The 25,077-nt window shown below is 39.2% G+C and overlaps 1 protein-coding gene across 1 annotated transcript in view; it reads right to left on the reverse strand.

Annotated features, from left to right (window-relative positions):
* adamts3 (ADAM metallopeptidase with thrombospondin type 1 motif, 3) overlaps positions 1-25,077 on the reverse strand; it is a 447,166-nt gene that overhangs the window by 52,545 nt on the left and 369,544 nt on the right. Inside the window, exon 13 of the mRNA XM_061981142.1 lies at positions 17,369-17,501. Coding sequence (XP_061837126.1) covers positions 17,369-17,501 — 133 coding nt within the window. The remainder of the gene's footprint in view (positions 1-17,368; positions 17,502-25,077) is intronic.

Below are 25,077 nucleotides of genomic sequence, written 5' to 3' on the forward strand. Positions count from 1 at the left end.
GATACCAATAACTTAGTAGTGGTACCGATACCAAAATGTATATCGATACTTTTCAATACTACAAAAAATTTCAATATTGGCTTGATTCGAACAGAAAATCTTACACTACATTAAACACTCACAGTCAAAGAACAATTTTACAAGGTTGAAATGTAAATTAAAAGGCATTGAAATGGCATCGACCCTGAAGGGAACGTCTTCCCTGTGCTCCTCGACGACAGTCTGCACCGGACCGAACAGCAGGACAGGTGTACCAACTACATTATTATTACCTGTCACTTTTTATAACTCCTTGTGCAAATCTGAATGCTTATTATTTAAATGTTTACCTAAGTTTGAAGCAAAGGTGCTAATACTAATCGCCACATTTGGCGGTACTTTATTAGTACCGTTATACCGAACAACCCTAATAGATACTTGTGTTATTTTGTAGTGTGGAATGTTATGAAAAGGCTTGATCAAGTAAAATTAGACAAACAGAGAACAAAACAAACAACTATTTGTATTAACCATCTGGAAAGGACTTATGCTTTCTTTAAGTTGAAGTGGAATGGTAATTGTTGGGGTTTTTTGGCGCCGGGGAACCACAATTATTTATTAAGTTAAGCTCATGCTGCGAACACGTTTGTTACTGGATACTTTCTATTATGCTCCAGTCTTGGAGAGATTTGTAAGTAATATGCAAATATAATTGTTTGATATGTGTTTATATTGAAAAATGTGCTGTTTTACACTGCAGTATTGTTCAGTTCAGGAATCTTATTTTGTGTTGTATTGTATTTGAAAGTTTAGATGCAAGATGGTATAATCCGATACTTGTTTTTTCACTGATATTTTTACCCATATCCGATATTAATATAGGCGCGAGACATCCATAGTACAATTAATAGTAATACAGTAGGTAATAATAATAATAATTAGGGGTGTGAATATTTGGGTACGTAATGATTTAATCCGATTCTGATTCCTGGTAGATGATTCAGGATTGATTCTGGAATTAACATTATTCTCCATTCAAAACCAGTTCTCGCGTTGTATTTTCTGGTATAGTAATTCTGATTTTAAAAAACAAACCAAAACAGGTTACTGGCTAGAAAAGCACCTTCTGGTTGCATGAAGATGGCCTTAAAAAAACGGCTTTTTAAAAATTGATTCTCATAAAAAAATAATTGTATTAAATTTTTATTTATTCTTAATGTATTTTTGAAAATTAATCGATTTAAAATCAGGATGAATAAGAATCGCAATTCGGATGTGAATCGATTTTTTTTTGTGGCTCCCTATTAATAATAACAAAGCATTTAAGCAAAAAGGTGAAAAATTAATGGACGCGGGTGAAAACTGTATTGGTCAACTTTTGGTCAAGTTTTAATTTTCCTGAGGGAACTCTCCTGAAACCCCCCCCCCCCCCCCCCCCCCCCTGTTGCGAGTTGTTGTGATTATATGTAACATGTTTATATGTGCTATGCTATGTGAGGTTTTTTCCCTTGGACTCAGTCTGGACCCCCTGGCGAGGGTCCAGCCTTAGACTGATATATTTTTTTTACTCTTCCCCCCTTTCCCAATATCACCTTTTTACCACCTTTTTTAAGGAGCGCCGTAAGTGGCTTAACCGTCGGCGGTCCCGTCTTGTCTCCCTGTAAACGTATGTCTGCTCTTAGTAGGACTGTGCCGAAAATGAAATATCAGTTCTTATGTGTCTTGTACATGTTAAAGAATGGACAATAATAAAGCATCTTGAATCTTGAAGGAATCAATAAAGGACTATCTATCTATCTATCTATCTATCTATCTATCTATCTATCTATCTATCTATCTATCTATCCTCATGTTTGTTTTTATTTTATTTAACCTCTACTTAACCAGGAAAAAAATCCCATTGAGATTAAAAACCTCTTTTTCAATGGAGTCCTGGCCAAGAGGCAGCAGAGTTACACATTAAAATGACAGGATGGACATCAAGTAAAACTGTTACAGATAACTGAAGCTCCTTCAAATTCTCTCAGTTTAGATTTCAAAGCATTTAAGGATAACAATTCAGTCAGCTTCCAGTCTCTTTGTAGCATATTCCTGCATAGACAAAAGCTTTTTTTTTCCCGAGCTCAGTGCGAGCAAAAGGGACAGAGAGCAACACCCGATCGTTGAATGTCAGTGCATAAGAGTTGGTACTTCTCTGTGAAATCAGTGCAAACATGTATTCGAACAATAGTCCCAGAAGAGCCTTGTTAATAAAAATGTACCAATGACACTGTCTCTTGTGCAGTGTTGTTCAACCTTTTCTGAGCCAAGGCACATATTTTTCATTGAAAAAAATCCCAAGGCACACCACTAGCAGAAAACATAAAAACATGAAACTCAGCAGCCGATATTGACAATAAAAAGTTGTTGTTGCAATTGTTGGATATGAATTCAAACCATAAACAAGCATGCATCAATATAGCTCTTGTCTCAAAGTAGGTGTACTGTCACGACCTCTAACATCACGCCGTGACTTATTTGGAGTTTTTTGGTGCTTTCCTGTGTGTAGTGTTTTAGTTCTTGTCTTGCGCTCCTATTTTGTTGTTGATTGTCATGTCATGTACGGATGTACTTTGTGGACGCCGTCTGCTGCTCCACACGCTGTAAGTCTTTGCTGTCGTTCAGCATTCTGTTTTTGTTTACTTTGCAGTCAGTTCAGTTTTAGTTTTCTACAAAGCAATTAGCTACCTGCTGCCACCTACTGATATGGAAGAATATTACATGGTTACTCTGCCGATCTCTAGATAGTACAGACACTCAACAAGGGCACATTTACGGATTATAATCACCGGTGTGCAAAAAAATATTTTTAACCCAATTAGGTGAAACTACATAATCTCCCACGGCACACCAGCATACTTGCCAACCTTGAGACCTCTGATTTCGGGAGGTGGGGGGAGGGGGGTGGGGGTGGGCGTGGTTGGGGTGGGACGGGGCGTGGTTGGGGGCGTGGCTAAAAGGGGAGGGGTATATTTACAGCTAGAATTCACCAAGTCAAGTATTTCATATATATATATAAATATATATATATAAATATATATATATATATATATATATATATATATATATATATATATATATATATATATATATATATAAGAAATACTTGACGTTCAGTGAATTCTATATATATATATTTATTTTATTATATATATATTTTATTATATATATATATATATATATATATATATATATATATAAAATGAATACTTGAATTTCAGTGTTCATTTATTTACACATATACACACACATAACACTCATCTACTCATTGTTGAGTTAAGGGTTGAATTGTCCATCCTTGTTCTACTCTCTGTCACTATTTTTCGAACCATGCTTAACACCCTCTCTGATGCATTGCTGTGTGGCACGCACAAAAGTGCTTTCATCAAATGCACTAGATGGCAGTATTGTCCTGTTTAAGAGTGTCACAACATTGCTGTTTACGGCAGACGAACTGCTTCACGGTATACAAAAAAGTGACTGCTGTTGTTGTGTGTTGTTACTGGGAGGACGATAATGAAACTGCCTAACAATAAACCCACATAAGAAACCAAGAACTCGCCCTCCATCATTCTACAGTTATAACGTCATTGGACAGGTACGCTTTTTTATATTGTGGAGGACCTGAGTCCGCCTGAATTTCGGGAGATTTTCGGGGGAAAATTTGTCCCGGGAGGTTTTCGGGAGAGGCGCTGAATTTCGGGAGTCTCCCGAAAAATCCGGGAGGGTTGGCAAGTATGCACCAGACAATATCCCACGGTACACGAGCGTGCCGCGGCACAGTGGTTGAAAAACACTGTCCTAGTGGACAGAGAAGGCCGAGAGTACAAGTCACAGTGGTGTGTCATGGCTCTACAGTTTGTGATGAACCAAAGAAGCATGGCTTTGCCAGAAGAAATACCACATTTCCCAAGAAGACCGGCGCATAGCGTTGTAAGTCTACTGTCACGTACATACAAACCGACACAATTGGCCGGATTTGCGTGTGAATGCCCTATGTGCGCAAGCCGCCGTGTGAGCGGAACTGAAAGGATTGACTGTCCAGGGTGAGTGGAGTGTGTGGATGTTGGAACTGTTCGAATCGGTTGAGAAATGTGGGATTTGGAGAGGTCTGTATATTGCCCGTTTGTCCTGGGCATGACGTTAAAGTGCATCCGGCAGTGGAGGCTCCTCTATGGGGTCTTGGGGCACTAGGAGGTTAACCACTTTACTACTGTTACCCCAAGTGGCCCTTGGCAAAGGCCAAGTACCTGACTGCCCCCTAGCCAGGGATACGGTGAAGACCTCAACGGCGGAGCAGGCGGAAGACGGTAGATTTAAGAACTACCACAACGGCTGTGATGGCGGAAGAAGGCACCCCCATATTCATGTGGGCCCAGTTATGGGGAAATAACGACCCAAGACCTCAACGGTGGAACAGGCGGAGGATGATTGCTAACCCTATGGAGCGTCACAACGGCTGGATGGTGGAAGAAGGCTGCAGCAGAAAAGGGTCCCCAGTCGTCTTGGACTCCATGCCACTGGACCCTGACCCGGTTCTGTTAAGGATCGAGTGGTGACTGTCTGTGCACCAGTCTCCCCACGTTAAACAAAGTCACGCACAGGCATCCTACCAGGAGGATCGTCATACTCTCTTCGAGTGACCGCCGATGACGATGATGATATTGCCTGTTCATTTTCAATTAAGGGAAATTCCTGGTAATTCCGGGTAATTAGGGAATTTTTTTTAAACTGGGAAACATGCTGGCTTGAATGTCCAGGGTGAGTGGAGCATGTGGATGGAACGGTTCAAAAAGGATAAGCAATTTGAGAAATGCAGTCCATTGTTTATTTCCTATTCATTGTCAATAGGGAGAACATTTCCGGGAAAACTGGGAATTTTTGGAAAGGGGAAACATGTTCTTGTTCACGAGTGAGGGAAGAGTGGATCGTGAGATCGACAGGCGGATCGGTGCGGCGTCTTCAGTAATGCGGACGCTGTATCGATCCGTTGTGGTGAAGAAGGAGCTGAGCCGGAAGGCAAAGCTCTCAATTTACCGGTCGATCTACGTTCCCATCCTCACCTATGGTCACGAGCTTTGGGTTATGACCGAAAGGACAAGATCACGGGTACAAGCGGCCGAAATGAGTTTCCTCCGCCGGGTGGCGGGGCTCTCCCTTAGAGATAGGGTGAGAAGCTCTGTCATCCGGGAGGAGCTCAAAGTAAAGCCGCTGCTCCTCCACATGGAGAGGAGCCAGATGAGGTGGTTCGGGCATCTGGTCAGGATGCCACCCGAGCGCCTCCGTAGGGAGGTGTTTAGGGCACGTCCGACCGGTAGGAGGCCACGAAAAGACCCAGGACACGTTGGGAAGACTATGTCTCCCGGCTGGCCTGGGAACGCCTCGGGACCCCCCGGGAGGAGCTGGACGAAGTGGCTGGGGAGAGGGAAGTCTGGGCTTCCCTGCTTAGGCTGCTGCCCCCGCGACCCGACCTCGGATAAGCGGAAGAAGATGGATGGATGGATGGATGGGAAACATGTTTTGTGTTCGATATATCAGAAAAGTAGTGTGGGTGGATTGTTATGATCCGCTGCCCGGATCATGGTCTGTTTACGTTTTCGAGTCACTTGTGTTTTCAGCACCTCTTGAGTTTGTTTGTTTCAGTTGCCATGACGGCAGATTGCAGTCACCTGCCTCTGGTTAGTGTTCGGGACGCTCACCTGTTGCCCGGGCACTCATCAGAGGGCTATTTAGTCTAGACCCTGGCCTCACTCGGTCTGGCTTCCTAATCTGCTTTATGCAACAGTCGACGACAATTTTGATTCCTGCTACCTTCCACGCTAGGCTCTTTTGCTTGCTAGCTCCCACGCTAGCCCCTTTGGTTTTTGCCTTCTGTGCTATGAGCACGTTTTTCTTTGTTCCCGTCTGATTTATTCCTAAAATAAATAATTTCCTACCTGCACGCTGTGTCCGAAGTCCGTTTTGCATCCAGGGAGAGCAAACCCTGCATCATCATGCGACCCGGTCGTCACATGGATGACTGAAAGGTCGGAATTGGGTTTAAAAAATGCTAAATATTTTGAGAATATAGGGTATTGTAGCACTTTGAATATGTCCACTCATTTGAATGGGAATTTCCTGGAAATGTGGGAAATTTGGTAAAACCGGAATTTAAAAAAAATATTGATACCAGCACAATTGTCCTAGATGATATGAATGGGTTGGTGTTGGAATGTTTCGGAATCGGTTGAAAAATATTGACAGAGTAACCGTTTGACTTGAGAATGGGTATTTCGGTATTCCTGGTATTTTGGTAAAACCAGGAATTTGTAAAAAAAAAAAAAAAAAAAAGGAAACATTTTAATTTTGTCGTCCCCACGAAGAGAAATGTTTTTTGAAACGGTTGAAAAATGTGGATTGTGAAAACTTTCCAGCAAGAGGCTTAGGAGAACCGGGAATGCTGGATATTCCTGGAATATTTTGCAACTTGGAAAATGGTCATTTGATTGTCCAAGGTGAGTGGAGTGTGGAACAGTTCATCTCAGGTGAAAGATTTGGGAAATGTAGTCGATTGTATATTCTTTGTCAATGGGGAGAACATTTACGGAATTTCTGGGGAAACCGGGAATTTGGGGAAACATGTTTCGCGTTCGATATATCGGAAGAGTAGGGTGGGTGGATTGTTGAAAGGTCGGAATCGGGTTGAAAACATGCTAAATATTTTGAGAATATAGAGTATTGTAAAACTATGCATATGTCCATTCATTTCAATTGGAATTTCCTGGAAATGTGGGAAATTCGGGAAAACCGATAATTGTTTTAATTATTGATACCACCACAATTGTCCTAGATGATATGAATGGGTTGGTGTTGGAATATTTCAGAATCGGTTGAAAAATATTGACAGAGTAACCGTTTGACTTGAGAATGGGTATTTCGGTATTTCTGGTATTTTGGTAAAACCAGGAATTTGTAAAAAAAAAAAAAAAAAAAAGGAAACATTTTAATTTTGTCCTCCCCCCGAAGAGAAATGTTTTTTGAAACGGTTGAAAAATGTGGATTGTGAAAACTTTCCAGCATGAGACTTAGAAGAACCGGGAATGCTGGATATTCCTGGAATATTTTGCAACTTGGGAAATAGCTTGATTGTCCAAGGTGAGTGGAGCAGGGAACAGTTCCAATCAGGTGAAAGATTTGGGAAATGCAGTCGATTGTATATTTCCTATTCTTTGTCAATGGGGAGAAAATTCACGGAATTTCCGGGGAAACCGGGAATTTTTGGGGAAACATGTTTTGCGTTCGCTGCATCGGAAGAGTAGTGTGGGTGGATTGTTAAAAGGTCGGAATCGGGTTTAAAACATGCACAATTATTTGAGAATATAGAGCATTGTAGAACTATGCATATGTCCATTCATTTCAATTGGAATTTCCTGGAAATGTGGGAAATTCGGGAAAACCGGGAATTTTTTAAATTATTGATACCAGCACAATTGTCCCAGATGATATGAATGGGTTGGTGTTGGAATATTTCATAATCGGTTGAAAAATGTTGACGGAGTAACCGTTTGACTTGAGAATGGATATTTTGGTATTTATTGAAACGGTTGAAAAATGTGGACTGTGAAAACTTTCCAGCATGAGGTGAAAAGAGGGCTTTGGAGAACCGGGATTTCTGGAAATTCCTGGAATATTTTGCCACTTGGAAAATTGTAGTTTTATCGTACAAGGTGAGTGGAGCGTGCAACGGTTCCAATCGCATGAGAGATTTGGGAAATGTAGTCGATTGTATATTTCCTATTCATTGTCAATTGTTCATTGTAGAACTAAGAATATGTTCATTCATTTCAATGGGAATTTCCTGGAAATGTGGGAAATTCGGGACAACCTGGAATTTAAAAAAATATTGATACCAGCACAATTGTCCGAGATGATATGAATGGGTTGGTGTTAGAATGTTTCGGATTTGGCCGAAAAATGTTGACGGAGTAACTGTTTGACTTGATAATGGGTATTTTGGTATTCCTGGTATTTTGGTAAAACCAGGTATTTGTACAAACAGAGAAATGGTAATTGTTTTGCCCCAGCGAAGAGGAATGTTTTGTAAAACAGTTGAAACGGTTGAGAAATGTGGACTGTGAAAACTTTCCAGCATGAGGTGAAAAGAGGGCTTTGGAGAACCGGGAATTCTGGAAATTCCTGGAATTTTTTTTGCAACTTGGAAAATGGTAGCTTGATTGTACAAGGTGAGTGGAGCGTGGAACGGTTCAAATCGCGTGAGAGATTTGGGAAATGTAGTCGATTGTATATTTCCTATTCACTGTCAATTGTTCATTGTAGAATTAAGAATATGTTCATTCATTTGAATGGGAATTTCCTGGAAATGTGGGAAATTTGGGAAAACCGGGAATTCTTTTTAAATATTGATACCAGCACAATTGTCCTAGATGATATGAAAGGGTTGGTGTTGGAATGCTTCGGATTTGGCCGAAAAATGTTGATGGAGTACCTGTTTGACTTGATAATGGGTATTTTGGTATTCCTGGTATTTTGGTAAAACCGGGTATTTGTACAAAAAGAGAAATGGTATTTTTTTTGCCCTAACAAAGAGGAATGTTTTGTAAAACGGTTGAAAATTGTGGACTGTGAAAACTTTCTAGCATGAGGTGAAAAGTGGGCCTTGGAGAACCGGGATTTCTGGAAATTTCTGGAATACTTTGCAACTTGAAAATGGTAGTTTTATCGTACAAGGTGTGCGGAGCGTGGAACGGTTCCAATCGCGTGAGAGATTTGGGAAATGTAGTCGATTGTATATTTCCTATTCACTGTCAATTGTTCATTGTAGAACTAAGAATATGTTCATTCATTTGAAAGCGAATTTCCTGGAAATGTGGGAAATTTGGGAAAACCTGGAATTTTTAATAATATTGATACCCGCACAATTGTCCTCGATAATATGAATGGGTTGGTGTTGGAATGTTTCGGATTTGGCCGAAAAATGTTGACGGAGTAACTGTTTGACTTGATAATGGGTATTTTGGTATTCCTGGTATTTTGGGAAAACCGGGTATTTGTACAAAAAGAGAAATGGCAATTGTTTTGCCCCAGCAAAGAGGAATGTTTTGTAAAACAGTTGAAACGGTTGAAAAATGTGGACTGTGAAAACTTTCCAGCATGAAGTGAAAAGAGGGTTTTGGGAGAACCGGGAATTATGGAAATTCCTGGAATTGTTTTGCAACTTGGACAATTATAGTTTTATCGTACAAGGTGTGCGGAGCGTGGAACGGTTCCAATCGCCTGAGAGATTTGGGAAATGTAGTCGATGGTATATTTCCTATTCATTGTCAATTGTTCATTGTAGAACTAAGAATATGTTCATTCATTTCAATGGGAATTTCCTGGAAATGTGGGAAATTCGGGACAACCTGGAGTTTTTAAAAATATTGATACCAGCACAATTGTCCGAGATGATATGAATGGGTTGGTGTTAGAAGGTTTCGGATTTGGCCGAAAAATGTTGACGGAGTAACTGTTTGACTTGATAATGGGTATTTTGGTATTCCTGGTATTTTGGTAAAACCGGGTATTTGTACAAAAAGAGAAATGGTAATTGTTTTTCCCCAGCAAAGAGGAATGTTTTGTAAAACAGTTGAAACGGTTGAGAAATGTGGACTGTGAAAACTTTCCAGCATCAGGTGAAAAGAGGGCTTTGGAGAACCGGGAATTCTGGAAATTCCTGGAATTTTTTTGCAACTTTGAAAATGGTAGCTTGATTGTACAAGGTGGATGGAGTGTGGAACGGTTCCAATCGTTTGAGAGATTTGGGAATTGTAGTCAATTGTATATTTCCTATTCACTGTCAATTGTTCATTGAAGAACTAAGAATATGTTCATTCATTTGAATGGGAATTTCCTGGAAATGTGGGAAATTCGGGAAAACCTGGAATTTTTTTTTAAATATCGATAACAGCACAATTGTCCTAGATGATATGAATGGGTTGGTGTTGGAATGTTTCGGATTCGGTCGAAAAATGTTAACGGAGTAACTGTTTGACTTGATAATGGGTATTTTGATGTTCCTGGTATTTTGGGAAAACCGGGTATTTGTACAAAAAGAGAAATGGTAATTTTTTTGCCCCAACGAAGAGGAATGTTTTGTAAAACGGTTGAAATGGTTGAAAAATGTGGACTGTGAAAACTATCCAGCATGAGGTGAAAAGAGGGCTTTGGAGAACCGGGAATTATGGAAATTCCTGGAATTTTTTTGCAACTTGGAAAATTATAGTTTTATCGTACAAGGTGTGCGGAGCGTGGAACGGTTCCAATCGCGTGAGAGATTTGGGAAATGTAGTCGATTGTGTATTTCCTATTCACTGTCAATTGTTCATTGTAGAACTAAGAATATGTTCATTCATTTGAATGGGAATTTTCTGGAAATGTGGGAAATTTGGGAAAACCTGGAATTTTTAAAAATATTGTTACCAGCACAATTGTCCGAGATGATATAAATGGGTTGGTGTTGGAATGTTTCCGATTCGGTCGAAAAATATTGACGGAGTAACTGTTTGACTTGATAATGGGTATTTTGGTATTCCTGGTATTTCGGGAAAACCGGGTATTTGTACAAAAAGAGAAATGGTAATTTTTTGGCCCCAACGAAGAGGAATGTTTTGTAAAACAGTTGAAACGGTTGAAAAATGTGGACTGTGAAAACTTTCCAGCATGAGGTGAAAAGAGGGCTTTGGGACAACCGGGAATTCTGGAAATTCCTGGAATTTTTTTGCAACTTTGAAAATGGTAGCTTGATTGTACAAGGTGGGTGGAGTGTGGAACGGTTCCAATCGTTTGAGAGATTTGGGAATTGTAGTCAATTGTATATTTCCTATTCACTGTCAATTGTTCATTGAAGAACTAAGAATATGTTCATTCATTTGAATGGGAATTTCCTGGAAATGTGGGAAATTCGGGAAAACCTGGAATTTTTTTTTAAATATCGATAACAGCACAATTGTTTGAGATGATATGAATGTGTTGGTGTTGGAATGTTTCGGATTCGGTCGAAAAATGTTAACGGAGTAACTGTTTGACTTGATAATGGGTATTTTGATGTTCCTGGTATTTGGGGAAAACCGGGTATTTGTACAAAAAGAGAAATTGTATTTTTGTTGTCCCAACGAAGAGGAATGTTTTGTAAAACAGTTGAAACGGTTGAAAAATGTGGACTGTGAAAACTTTCCAGCATCAGGTGAAAAGAGGGCTTTGGGAGAACCGGGAATTCTGGAAATTCCTGGAATGTTTTTGCAACTTGGAAAATGGTAGTTTTATTGTACAAGGTGAGCGGAGGGTGGAACGGTTCCAATCGTGTGAGAGATTTGGGAAATGTAGTCGATTGAATATTTCCTATTCATTGTCAACAGTTCATTGTAGAACTAAGAATATTTTCATTCATTTGAATGGGAATTTCCTGGAAATGTGGGAAATTTGGGAAAACCTGGAATTTTTAAAAATATTGATACCAGCACAATTGTCCTAGATAATATGAATGGGTTGGTGTTGGAATGTTTCGGATTCGGTCAAAAAATGTTAACGGTGTAACTGTTTGACTTGATAATGGGTATTTTGGTATTACTGGTACTTTGGGAAAACCGGGTATTTGTACAAAAAGAGAAATGGTATTTTTGTTGTCCCATCGAAGAGGAATGTTTTGTAAAACGGTTGAAACCGTTGAAAAATGTGGACTGTGAAAACCTTCCAGCATCAGGTGAAAAGAGGGCTTTCTGAGAACCGGGAATTCTGGAAATTCCTGGAATTTTTTTGCAACTTGGAAAATGGTAGCTTGATTGTACAAGGTGGGTGGATGTGTGGAACGGTTCCAATCGTTTGAGAGATTTGGGAATTGTAGTCGATTGTATATTTCCTATTCATTGTCAATTGTTCATTGTAGAACTAAGAATATGTTCATTCATTTGAATGGGAATTTCCTGGAAATGTGGGAAAATCGGGAAAACCTGGAATTTTTTAAAATATTGATACCAACACAATTGTTTGAGATGATATGAATGGGTTGGTGTTAGAATGTTTCGGATTCGGTCGAAAAATATTGACGGAGTAACTGTTTGACTTGATAATGGGTATTTTGGTGTTCCTAGTATTTCGGGAAAACCGGGTATTTGTACAAAAAGAGAAATGGTATTTTTGTTGTCCCAACGAAGAGGAATGTTTTGTAAAACAGTTGAAACGGTTGAAAAATGTGGACTGTGAAAACTTTCCAGCATGAGGTGAAAAGAGGGCTTTGGGAGAACCGGGAATTCTGGAAATTCCTGGAATTTTTTTGCAACTTTGAAAATGGTAGCTTGATTGTACAAGGTGGGTGGAGTGTGGAACGGTTCCAATCGCGTGAGAGATTTGGGAATTGTAGTCGATTGTATATTTCCTATTCACTGTCAATTGTTCATTGAAGAACTAAGAATATGTTCATTCATTTGAATGGGAATTTCCTGGAAATGTGGGAAATTCGGGAAAACCTGGAAAAAAAAATTAAATATCGATAACAGCACAATTGTCCTAGATGATATGAATGGGTTGGTGTTGGAATGTTTCGGATTCGGTCGAAAAATGTTAACGGAGTAACTGTTTGACTTGATAATGGGTATTTTGATGTTCCTGGTATTTCGGGAAAACCGGGTATTTGTACAAAAAGAGAAATTGTATTTTTGTTGTCCCAACGAAGAGGAATGTTTTGTAATACAGTTGAAACGGTTGAAAAATGTGGACTGTGAAAACTTTCCAGCATCAGGTGAAAAGAGGGCTTTGGGAGAACCGGGAATTCTGGAAATTCCTGGAATGTTTTTGCAACTTGGAAAATGGTAGCTTGATTGTACAAGGTGGGTGGATGTGTGGAACGGTTTCCAATCGCGTGAGAGATTTGGGAATTGTAGTCGATTGTATATTTCCTATTCATTGTCAATTGGTCATTGTAGAACTAAGAATATGTTCATTCATTTGAATGGAAATTTCCTGGAAATGTGGGAAAATCGGGATAAACCTGGAATTTTTTAAAATATTGATACCAGCACAATTGTTTGAGATGATATGAATGGGTTGGTGTTAGAATGTTTCGGATTCGGTTGAAAAATATTGACGGAGTAACTGTTTGACTTGATAATGGGTATTTTGGTGTTCCTAGTATTTCGGGAAAACCGGGTATTTGTACAAAAAGAGAAATGGTATTTTTGTTGTCCCAACGAAGAGGAATGTTTTGTAAAACAGTTGAAACAGTTGAAAAATGTGGACTGTGAAAACTTTCCAGCATGAGGTGAAAAGAGGGCTTTGGAGAACTGTGAATTCTGGAAATTCCTGGAATTTTTTTGCAACTTGGAAAATGGTAGCTTGATTGTACAAGGTGAGTGGAGCGTGGAACGGTTCCAATCGCGTGAGAGATTTGGGAAATGTAGTCGATTGTATATTTCCTATTCATTGTCAATTGTTCATTGTAGAACTAAGAATATGTTCATTCATTTCAATGGGAATTTCCTGGAAATGTGGGAAATTCGGGACAAACTGGAATTCTTAAAAATATTGATACCAGCACAATTGTCCGAGATGATATGAATGGGTTGGTGTTGGAATGTTTCGAATTCGGTCGAAAAATGTTGATGGAGTAACTGTTTGACTTGATAATGGGTATTTTGGTGTTCCTAGTATTTCGGGAAAACCGGGTATTTGTACAAAAAGAGAAATGGTAATTTTTTTGCCCCAGCGAAGAGGAATGTTTTGTAAGACAGTTGAAACGGTTGAAAAATGTGGACTGTGAAAACTTTCCAGCATGAGGTGAAAAGAGGGCTTTGGGAGAACCGGGAATCCTGGAAATTCCTGGAATTTATTTGCAACTTTGAAAATGGTAGCTTGATTGTACAAGGTGTGTGGAGTGTGGAACGGTTCCAATCGTTTGAGAGATTTGGGAATTGTAGTCGATTGTATATTTCCTATTCATTGTCAATTGTGCATTGTAGAACTAAGAATATGTTCATTCATTTGAATGGGAATTTCCTGGAAATGTGGGAAATTCTGGAAAACCTGGAATTTTTAAAAATATTGATACCAGCACAATTGTCCTAGATGATATGAATGTGTTGGTGTTGCAATGTTTCGGATTCGGTCGAAAAATGTTGATGGAGTAACTGTTTGACTTGATAATGGGTATTTTGGTGTTCCTGGTATTTCGGGAAAACCGGGTATTTGTACAAAAAGAGAAATTGTATTTTTGTTGTCCCAACGAAGAGGAATGTTTTGTAAAACAGTTGAAACGGTTGAAAAATGTGGACCGTGAAAACTTTCCAGCATGAGATGAAAAGAGGGCTTTGGAGAACTGGGAATTCTGGAAATTCCTGGAATTGTTTTGCAACTTGGAAAATGGTAGCTTGATTGTACAAGGTGGGTGGAGTGTGGAACGGTTCCAATCGTTTGAGAGATTTGGGAATTGTAGTCGATTGTATATTTCCTATTCATTGTCAATTGTGCATTGTAGAACTAAGAATATGTTCATTCATTTCAATGGGAATTTCCTGGAAATGTGGGAAATTCGGGAAAACCTGGAATTTTTTAAAAATATTGACACCAGCACAATTGTCCTAGATGATATGAATGTGTTGGTGTTAGAATGTTTCGGATTCGGTCGAAAAATGTTGATGGAGTAACTGTTTGACTTGATAATGGGTATTTTGGTGTTCCTGGTATTTCGGGAAAACCGGGTATTTGTACAAAAAGAGAAATTGTATTTTTGTTGTCCCAACGAAGAGGAATGTTTTGTAAAACAGTTGAAACGGTTGAAAAATGTGGACCGTGAAAACTTTCCAGCATGAGATGAAAAGAGGGCTTTGGAGAACTGGGAATTCTGGAAATTCCTGGAATTCTTTTGCAACTTGGAAAATTATAGTTTTATCGTACAAGGTGTGCGGAGCGTGGAACGGTTCCAATCGCGTGAGAGATTTGGGAATTGTAGTCGATTGTATATTTCCTATTCACTGTCAATTGTTCATTGAAGAACTAAGAATATGTTCATTCATTTGAATGGGAATTTCCTGGAAATGTGGGAAATTCGGGAAAACGTGGAATTTTTTGAAATATTGATACCAGCACAATTGTCCTAGATGATATGAATGGGTTGGTGTTGGAATGTTTCGGATTCGGTCGAAAAATGTTGACGGAGTAACTGTTTGACTTGATAATGGGTATTTTGGTGTTTCTGGTATTTTTGGGAAAACCGGGTATTTGTACAAAAAGAGAAATTGTATTTGTTTTTCCTTAACGAAGAGGAATGTTTTGTAAAACGGTTGAAACGGTTGAAAAATGTGGACTGTGAAAACTTTCCAGCATGAGGTGAAAAGAGGGCTTTGGAGAACCGGGAATTCTGGAAATTCCTGGAATACTTTGCAACTTGGAAAATGGTAGTTTTATCGACAAGGTGATCGGAGCGTGCAACGGTTCCAATCGCCTGAGAGATTTGGGAAATGTAGTCGATTGTATATTTCCTATTCATTGTCAATTGTTCATTGTAGAACTAAGAATATGTTCATTCATTTGAATGGGAATTTCCTGGAAATGGGGGAAATTCGTGAAAACCTGGAATTTTTAAAAATATTGATACCAGCACAATTGTCCTAGATGATATGAATGGGTTGGTGTTGGAATGTTTCGGATTTGGCCGAAAAATGTTAACGGAGTAACTGTTTGACTTGATAATGGGTATTTTGGTGTTCCTGGTATTTCGGGAAAACCGGGTATTTGTACAGAAAGAAACATTTTATTTTTTTGCCCCAGCGAAGAGGATGTTTTGTAAAACAGTTGAAATGGTTGAAAAATGTGGACTGTGAAAACTTTCCAGCATGAGGTGAAAAGAGGGCTTTGGAGAACTGTGAATTCTGGAAATTCCTGGAATTTTTTTGCAACTTGGAAAATGGTAGCTTGATTGTACAAGGTGAGTGGAGCGTGGAACGGTTCCAATCGCGTGAGAGATTTGGGAAATGTAGTCGATTGTATATTTCCTATTCACTGTCAATTGTTCATTGTAGAACTAAGAATATGTTCATTCATTTCAATGGGAATTTCCTGGAAATGTGGGAAATTTGGGAAAACCGGGAATTTTTTTTAAATATTGATACCAGCACAATTGTCCTAGATGATATGAAAGGGTTGGTGGTGGAATGTTTCGGATTTGGCCGAAAAATGTTGATGGAGTACCTGTTTGACCTGATAATGGGTATTTTGGTGTTCCTGGTATTTCGGGAAAACCGGGTATTTGTACAAAAAGAGAAATGGTATTTTTGTTGTCCCAATGAAGAGGAATGTTTTGTAAAACAGTTGAAACGGTTGAAAAATGTGGACTGTGAAAACTTTCCAGCATGAGGTGAAAAGAGGGCTTTGGAGAACCGGGAAATATGGAAATTCCTGGAATTGTTTTGCAACTTGGAAAATTATAGTTTTATCGTACAAGGTGTGCGGAGCGTGGAACGGTTCCAATCGCCTGAGAGATTTGGGAAATGTAGTCGATGGTATATTTCCTATTCATTGTCAATTGTTCATTGTAGAACTAAGAATATGTTCATTCATTTGAATGGGAATTTCCTGGAAATGTGGGAAATTCGGGAAAACCGGGAATTTTTTAAAATATTGATACCAGCACAATTGTCCTAGATAATATGAATGGGTTGGTGTTGGAATGTTTCGTATTTGGCCGAAAAATGTTGACGGAGTAACTGTTTGACTTGATAATGGGTATTTTGGTATGCCTGGTATTTTGGGAAAACCGGGTATTTGTACAAAAAGAGAAATGGTAATTGTTTTGCCCCAGCGAAGAGGAATGTTTTGTAAAACAGTTGAAACGGTTGAAAAATGTGGACTGTGAAAACTTTCCAGCATGAGGTGAAAAGAGGGCTTTGGAGAACCGGGAATTCTGGAAATTCCTGGAATTTTTTTGCAACTTGGAAAATGGTAGCTTGGTTGTAGAAGGTGGGTGGATGTGTGGAACAGTTCCCATCGGGTGAGAGATTTGGGAATTGTGCAAGTTCGAAAAATGGCCAATTCATTTTTAATGTTAAAAATGACCCGGAAAACCAGGAATTCTGGGTAATTTGGGAAATTTTTTACAAAATTTTCTGGTGCGCACAGTGAGTGGTAGTTTCCCGACACAACAATTTGCTAAAAGTTGCATGTCTTAACATATGATAAAGATCCTTCAGCAAAGGTGCATGGATCCCTGACCTTTATTCTAGTTTCCAGCTAATGGCGATGGCTGAAGTCAACATCCTAATACTTCCAAAGGCTCACAATTTAATTTCTGGTTTTGAGGGAGCAAACGACATTCCCTGGTACTCACAGAGGTGCAGATCTTGTAGCCCACTCCGAAGTCGAAGCGGCACTGCTCATCCATGGAGTAGTTGATGCCGGGCAGCTCCGGAAGCTGCGGCCAGTCGTGCTTGAAGGGGTCGTCCAGGAGACAGTCGTAGGTGCTGTAGGGAGACCATGAGGTAACACCACAAATCTGTCATCGGTTGGAAAATGTGGAGGATTGGAGGGAAGGTCAATGAGGTATGGGTCATCACAGGCGAAAAGGTTTTGGTCAATGGCGTGGCGTGTTTTTTTCGACTAATCTCGCTCAATTTCTGAAGTCCCAGCAAATGTGTTATCGAGTGAGTAGAAATTCCATTGACAAGACCGGCGCGAGAACTTCCAAGTTTCACAATTGTCGATTAAAACTAATTCTCACATTAAAAAAAATAAATAAATAAATAAATATATATATATTGTTGCGTTTGGACCAGTTGTTCCTCCCAGGGAATTCAAGTTTCTGGTCGCTCCCAAGCTCTTTACGACACTTAAAGCCGAGTAGAAGAACAACCAGAGACAGAATAGGTATTTTGTAATATATTTGCAAAGCTTTGCAAACATAATGAGACCAGTCCAGCATAGAACATTCAATCGCGCAGCTAAGATGGTCTGATCTAAAATATGGAAACCTTCTATTCTATCAAGTCTCTCTCCCTCCCACCCTCGCTGTCTTGTCTTTCCAGCCCAAACACATGCCTATTGTCCTCCGCATCTGGACACGAGAAGAGATAAGGAGAAGGATTATCTCTCCTCCTTACATTCCATAGTCAAGGTTAGCACACAGTATTTGCAGACAACCAAAAGACCACAATTGGAAGAAAAACACTAGCTGTTTTGTAATATGATTATGAAAATAAAGAAGTAACACTTAAATACGGATATATGTAAATATCTGCCTCCGACAATATATATATATATATATATATATATATATATATATAAATACAGATGTGGTATCATTTTTTAAATTTTTTTATTTTATTAAATCAACATAAAAAACACAAGATACACACACCAACCCAAAAAACCTTCCTACCCCATTTACACTCATTCACACTCATTCACACAAAAGGGTTGTTTCTTTCTGTTATTAATATTGTGGTTCCTACATTATATATCAATATATATCAATACAGTCTGCAAGGGATACAGTCCGTAAGCACACATGATTGTGCGTGCTGCTGGTCCACTAACAGTACTAACCTTTAACAGTTAATTTTACTCATTTTCATTAATTACTAGTTTCTATGTAACTGTTTTTATATTGTTTTACCTTATTTTTTATTCAAGAAAATGTTTTTAATTTGTTTATCTTATTTCGTTTTTTTTTTTTTTTTTAAAAGGTCCTTATCTTCACCATACCTGGTTGTCCAAATTAGGCATAATAATGTGTTAATTCCACGACTGTATATATCGGTTGATATCGGTATCGGTAATTAAAGAGTTGGACAATATCGGAATATCGGATATCGGCAAAAAGCCATTATCGGACATCCCTATATATAAACAAGCATTTAAAAACAAGCGTCAAAGTTACAAAAGCTCCTCATGGCTCCTGACGCATGACGTATACGGGCAGTGAGTACGCTCTGGGGTGAACTAAAAGCATTTTATTAGGGCCCGCAAGGCCCATTGTAAAAGGAATCCCAACGGGAGTCCTTTTACAATAGGACAGAGGACCCTATTGAATTTGTAACGTGTTATTCTTTATTATTATTTTAATAGATTCTTGAAAATTCTGAATTATATTACAAAACCCAAAATCGGTGAAGTTGGCATATGTAATTCGTAAATAAAAAAAGAATACAATGATTTGCAAATCCTTTTCAACTTATTAATTGAATAGACTGTAAAGACAAGATATTTAATGTTCCAACTGAGAAACTTTTTTTTTTTTTTTTGGCAAATAATCATTAACTTAGAATTTAATGGCAGCAACACATTGCAAAAAAAGTTGGCACACTTGGTGTTACATGGCCTTTCCTTTTAACAACACTCAGTAAACGTTTGGGAACTGAGGAGACACATTTTTTAAGCTTTTCAGGTGGAATTCTTTGCCATTCTTGCTTAATATACAGCTTAAATTGTTCAACGGTTGTGGTATTTTAGGCTTCATAATGCGCCACACATTTTCAACGGGAGACGGGTCTGGACTACAGGCAGGCCAGTCTAGTGTCACGGCTAGGGCGCCCTCATCCTTGCTCACTGCTTGTCGCACCTCGGGACACGCCCACGGCCGCGCACATCCAGGGACCGGCAATCAGCGCACGTGCCGGTGATGATCAAGCTGCCTTCTTAAGCCTGGACAACCTGCCATCGCTGGCCGGAGTACACTGTTATGGTTTGCTGAGGGAGATGACGGCAACTGACACCAGAGGACCGTAATGTTTAATGATTTATTATATATATTAACCATATATATATAATAATCAAACAATACCGCCCTCTGGTGTCAGTTGCTGTCATCTCCCTCAGCAAACCATAACATCTAGTACCCATACTCTTTTACTATGAAGCCACGTTGATGTAACAAGTGGCTTGGCATTGTCTTGCTGAAATAAGCAGGGGCGTCCACGATAACGTTGCTTGGATGGCAACATATGTTGCTCCAAAACCTGTATGTACCTTTCAGCATTAATGGTGCCTTCACAGATGTGTAAGTTACCCATGCCTTGGGCACTAATACACCCCCATTGTCATGTCTGTGTGATCATGTTTTGTTTGGCCATGTGCTTTTTATTTTATTTTGTCAGTTCCTGTTTTTTCACTCCTGTTTTGTTTCCACGACAACCCATTAGTTTTCACCTGTCCTCATGTCACACACCTGATTCATTTGCACTCACACACCTGTTGTTAATCATGTCTGTGTTATTTAAGCTTTTCATTTTCTGTTGGTCGGCCTGGCGACATCACATTCATGCTCTGCACTCTTGACACGCTGCTTACTCTGTCCAGATCATAGTTCATGCTGCTCTTTTCTTGCCACGTAAGTTTTTTGTTTATTCAAGCCAATGTTTTGTACCTCCGCTGTGAGCACCTTTTGTTTGTTCCTTTTTTTCCATAGTTCTGCCTTAGTGCGAGTTTTGTTTTATTAGCCAAGTTTGTTCCCCGCCTTGTGCGCGCCTTTTGTTTATACTTTTTATAATCTATTATTAAATCATGTATTTAACTTCACGCCATGTCTGGTCCAAATCTTTTTTGCACCATGTGAAAACAAACCACGCCAAAGTCCAAGTCGTGACACCCATACCATCACAGATGCTGGCATTTGAACTTTGCGCCTAGAACAGTGGTCCCCAACGGTCAACGCTTGAAAATGTGTCCCAAAATGTATTGTGCGGCCCGGTACCAATCGATCCACGGACCGGTACCTCTACCTCTACCTTTATTCTCATTGTTGCTTTTTATTTTTATTCTAATTGTAATATTTTTCTATTTTGTTTCCATTTATACCCCCATTATTTACTTTTTAAATTTGATCTCAATTTTGTACACTGCTGCTGGAATATACATTTCCTGAGGGAACTCTCCTGAAGGAATCAATAAAGTACTATCTATCTATCTATCTATCTATCTATCTATCTATCTATAAATGGCTTTCGCTTTGCATATTAGAGTTTTACCTTGCACTTGCAGATGTAGCGACCAACTGTAGTTACTGACAGTGGTTTTCTGAAGTGTTCCTGAGCCCATGTGGTGATATCCTTTACACGCTGATGTCGCTTTTTGATGCAGTACCGCCTGAGGAATCGAAGGTCTGTAATAAGCAGGGGCGTCCATGGTAACGTTGCTTGGATGGCAACATATGTTGCTCCAAAACCTGAATGTACCTTTCAGCATTAATGGCGCCTTCACAGATGTGTAAGTTACCCATGTCTTGGGCACTAATACACCCCCATACCATCACAGATGCTGGCTTTTCAACTTTGCGCCTATAACAATCCGGATGGTTCTTTTCCTCTTTGGTCCGAAGGACACGACGTCCACAGTTTCCAAAAACAATTTGAAATGTGGACTCATCAGACCACAGAACACTTTTCCACTTTGTATCAGTCCATCTTAGATGAGCTCAGGCCCAGTTAAGCTGACGGCGTTTCTGGGTGTTGTTGATAAACGGTTTTCGCCTCGCATAGGAGAGTTTTAACTTGCACTTACAGATGTAGCGACCAACTGTAGTTACTGACAGTGGTTTTCAGAAGTGTTCCTGAACCCATGTGGTGATATCCTTTACACACGGATGTCGCTTTTTGATGCAGTACCGCCTGAGGGATCGAAGGTCCGTAATATCATCGCTTACGTGCAGTGATTTCTCCAGATTCTCTGAACCCTTTGATGATATTACGGACCGTAGATGGTGAAATCCCTAAATGCCTTGCAATAGCTGGTTGAGAAATGTTGTTCTTAAACTGTTCAACAATTTTCTCACGCATTTGTTGACAAAGTGGTGACCCTCGCCCCATCTTTGTTTGTGAATGACTGAGCATTTCATGGAATCTGCTTTTATACCCAATCATGGCACCCACCTGTTCCCAATTAGCCTGTTCACCTGTGGGATGTTCCAAATAAGTGTTTGATGAGCATTCCTCAACTTTCTCAGTCTTGCAAAAAATAAAGTTTTCCAGTTCGAACATTAACTGTCTTGTCTTTGCAGTCTATTCAATTGAATATACGTTGCAAATCATTGTATTCTGTTTTTAATTACCATTTACACAACGTGCCAACTTCACTGGTTTTGTGTTTTGTAAATAGAAATAATGATTTGGATGTGAATCTGTTTTTTTTTTCTAGCACCCCTAGAGAATACTCATGTAATTGTGGGGTTATTGTTGTTCAAAATGTCTGAAGAGTATTTTAGGGCACATTCAGCTGGAACTTGTGTGAGAATTAAGATACAAGAAACAAACACATGTATTTTCGGACATTGAACTATGAACCGTTGACAAGAATCAACATAACTTTGCATGCATGTTCTAATAAAGTCAAGTTTGAGTGGAATATTGCGTGTCTATGCCGGTCCATTTTACCCGCGCTTGCAAACAAACGCTCAAAAGAAATGTAGAGCGAGTCGAGAGTTTGCAGTCAAATTGCTGGATATAATTGCCGGCTGCCATTATCCCACTTGGATGTGACTCACCGTTGTCATTGTTGGAGAAAAATGGGATACAGATTAGACGCCGAAGTGGTGGAGCGTGGCTTCAGCGGAATGAACATCAAACTTTCTCGTTAGTTTCTCAGTCGCCGAAGTGCGCTCAAGGTCAAAGAGCTGGTGAACGCCATTTGGTATTAGGTATTATATTACTGGTAATAGGTTTTAGGTATTATATTATAGGTATTATGTTTCAGGCATTAGGTTTTAAGTATTATACGTATTAGGGGCAGCAGGGTGGGACAGGGGTTAGTGCATGTGCCTCACAATACGAAGGTCCTGAGTAGTCCCGAGTTCAATCCCAGGCTCAGGATCTTTCTGTGTGGAATTTGCATGTTCTCCCCGTGGCTACGTGGGTTCACTACGGGTACTCAAAGACATGCACCTGCGGATATGTTGATTGACACTAAATGGTCCCTAGTGTGTGAATGTGAGTGTGAATGTTGTCTGTCTATCTATGTTGGCCCTGCGATGAGGTGGTGACTTGTCCAGGGTGTACTCCGCCTTCCGCCCGAATGCAGCTGAGATAGGCTCCAGCACCCCCCAAAAGGGACAAGCGTTAGAAAATGGATGGATGGATGGATTATATGTATTAGGTTTCAGGTATTATGTATTAGGTATTATGTATTAGGTTTCAGGTTTCAGGCATTAGGTTTCAGGCATTAGGTTTCAGGCATTAGGTTTCAGGTATTAGGTTTCAGGTATTATGCATTAGGTATTATGTATTAGGTTTCAGGTGTTAGGTTTCAGGCATTAGGTTTCAGGCATTATGTTTAGGGAATTAGGTTTCAGGCATTAGGTTTCAGGTAGTAGGTTTCAGGCATTATGTTTCAGGCATTATGTTTCGGGCATTAGGTTTCAGGTATTAGGTTTCAGGTATTAGGTATTATGTATTAGGTTTCAGGCATTAGGTTTAAGGCATTAGATTTCAGGTAGTAGGTTTCAGGTATTAAGTTTCAGGCATTAGATTTCAGGTATTAGGTTTCAGGTAGTAAGTTTCAGGTATTAGGTTTCAGGCATTAGATTTCAGGTATTAGGTTTCAGGTATTAGGTTTCAGGTATTATGTATTAGGTATTATGTATTAGGTTTCATGTACTAGGTTTCAGGCATTAGGTTTCAGGCATTAGGTTTCAGGCATTAGGTTTCAGGCATTAGGTTTCAGGTATTGTGTATTAGGTATTATGTATTAGGTATTATGTACGAGGTATTATGTATTAGGTTTCAAGTACTAGGTTTCAGGCATTAGGTTTCAGGCATTAGGTTTCGGGCATTAGGTTTCAGGTATTAGGTTTCAGGTATTAGGTATTATGTATTAGGTTTCAGGTATTAGGTTTCAGGCATTAGGTTTCGGGCATTAGGTTTCAGGTATTAGGTTTCAGGTATTAGGTATTATGTATTAGGTTTCAGGCATTAGGTTTCAGGCATTAGGTTTCAGGAATTAGGTTTCAGGCATTATGTTTCAGGTATTAGGTTTCAGGCATTAGATTTCAGGTAGTAGGTTTCAGGTTTTAGGTTTCAGGCATTAGATTTCAGGTATTAGGTTTCAGGTAGTAGGTTTCAGGTATTAGGTTTCAGGCATTAGATTTCAGGTATTAGGTTTCAGGTATTAGGTTTCAGGTATTATGTATTAGGTATTATGTATTAGGTTTCAAGTACTAGGTTTCAGGCATTAGGTTTCAGGCATTAGGTTTCAGGCATTAGGTTTCAGACATTAGGTTTCAGGCATTAGGTTTCAGGCATTATGTTTCAGGCATTAGGTTTCAGGTAGTAGGTTTCAGGTTTTAGGTTTCAGGCATTAGATTTCAGGTATTAGGTTTCAGGTAGTAGGTTTCAGGTATTAGGTTTCAGGCATTAGGTTTCAGGCATTAGGTTTCAGGTAGTAGGTTTCAGGAATTAGGTTTCAGAGATTAGGTTTCAGGTGTTAGGTTTCAGGCATTAGGTTTCAGGCATTAGGTTTCAGGCATTAGGTTTCAGGTATTAGGTTTCAGGCATTAGATTTGAGGTAGTAGGTTTCAGGTATTAGGATTCATGTATTATATATTAGGTATTATGTATTAGGTTTCAGGCATTGGGTTTCAGACATTAGGTTTCAGGTATTATGTATTAAGTATTATGTATTAGGTTTCAGGTAATAGGTTTCAGGTATTAGGTTTCATGTATTATATATTAGGTATTATGAATTAGGTTTCAGGCATTAGGTTTCAGACATTAGGTTTCAGGTATTATGTATTAGGTATTATGTATTAGGTATTATGTATTAGGTTTCAGGTATTAGGTTTTAGGCACTAGGTTTCATGTATTATATATTAGGTATTATGTATTAGGTTTCAGGTATTAGGTATTATGTATTAGGTTTCAGGCATTAGGTTTCAAGTATTAGATTTCAGGCATTAGGTTACAGGTGTTATATTATAAGTATTAGGTTTGAGGTATTATGTATTAGGTTGCAGGTGTGAGATGACAGGTATTAGGAATTGGACCGCAGGAGTGAAACTGGTTTCAAACACAGAATGGATTTGACCATCTGACCTTTTGGGCTGCATTGTTTATG

Source organism: Nerophis lumbriciformis, linkage group LG20 (assembly GCF_033978685.3).
Source record: "Nerophis lumbriciformis linkage group LG20, RoL_Nlum_v2.1, whole genome shotgun sequence".
Taxonomy (NCBI): domain Eukaryota; kingdom Metazoa; phylum Chordata; class Actinopteri; order Syngnathiformes; family Syngnathidae; genus Nerophis; species Nerophis lumbriciformis.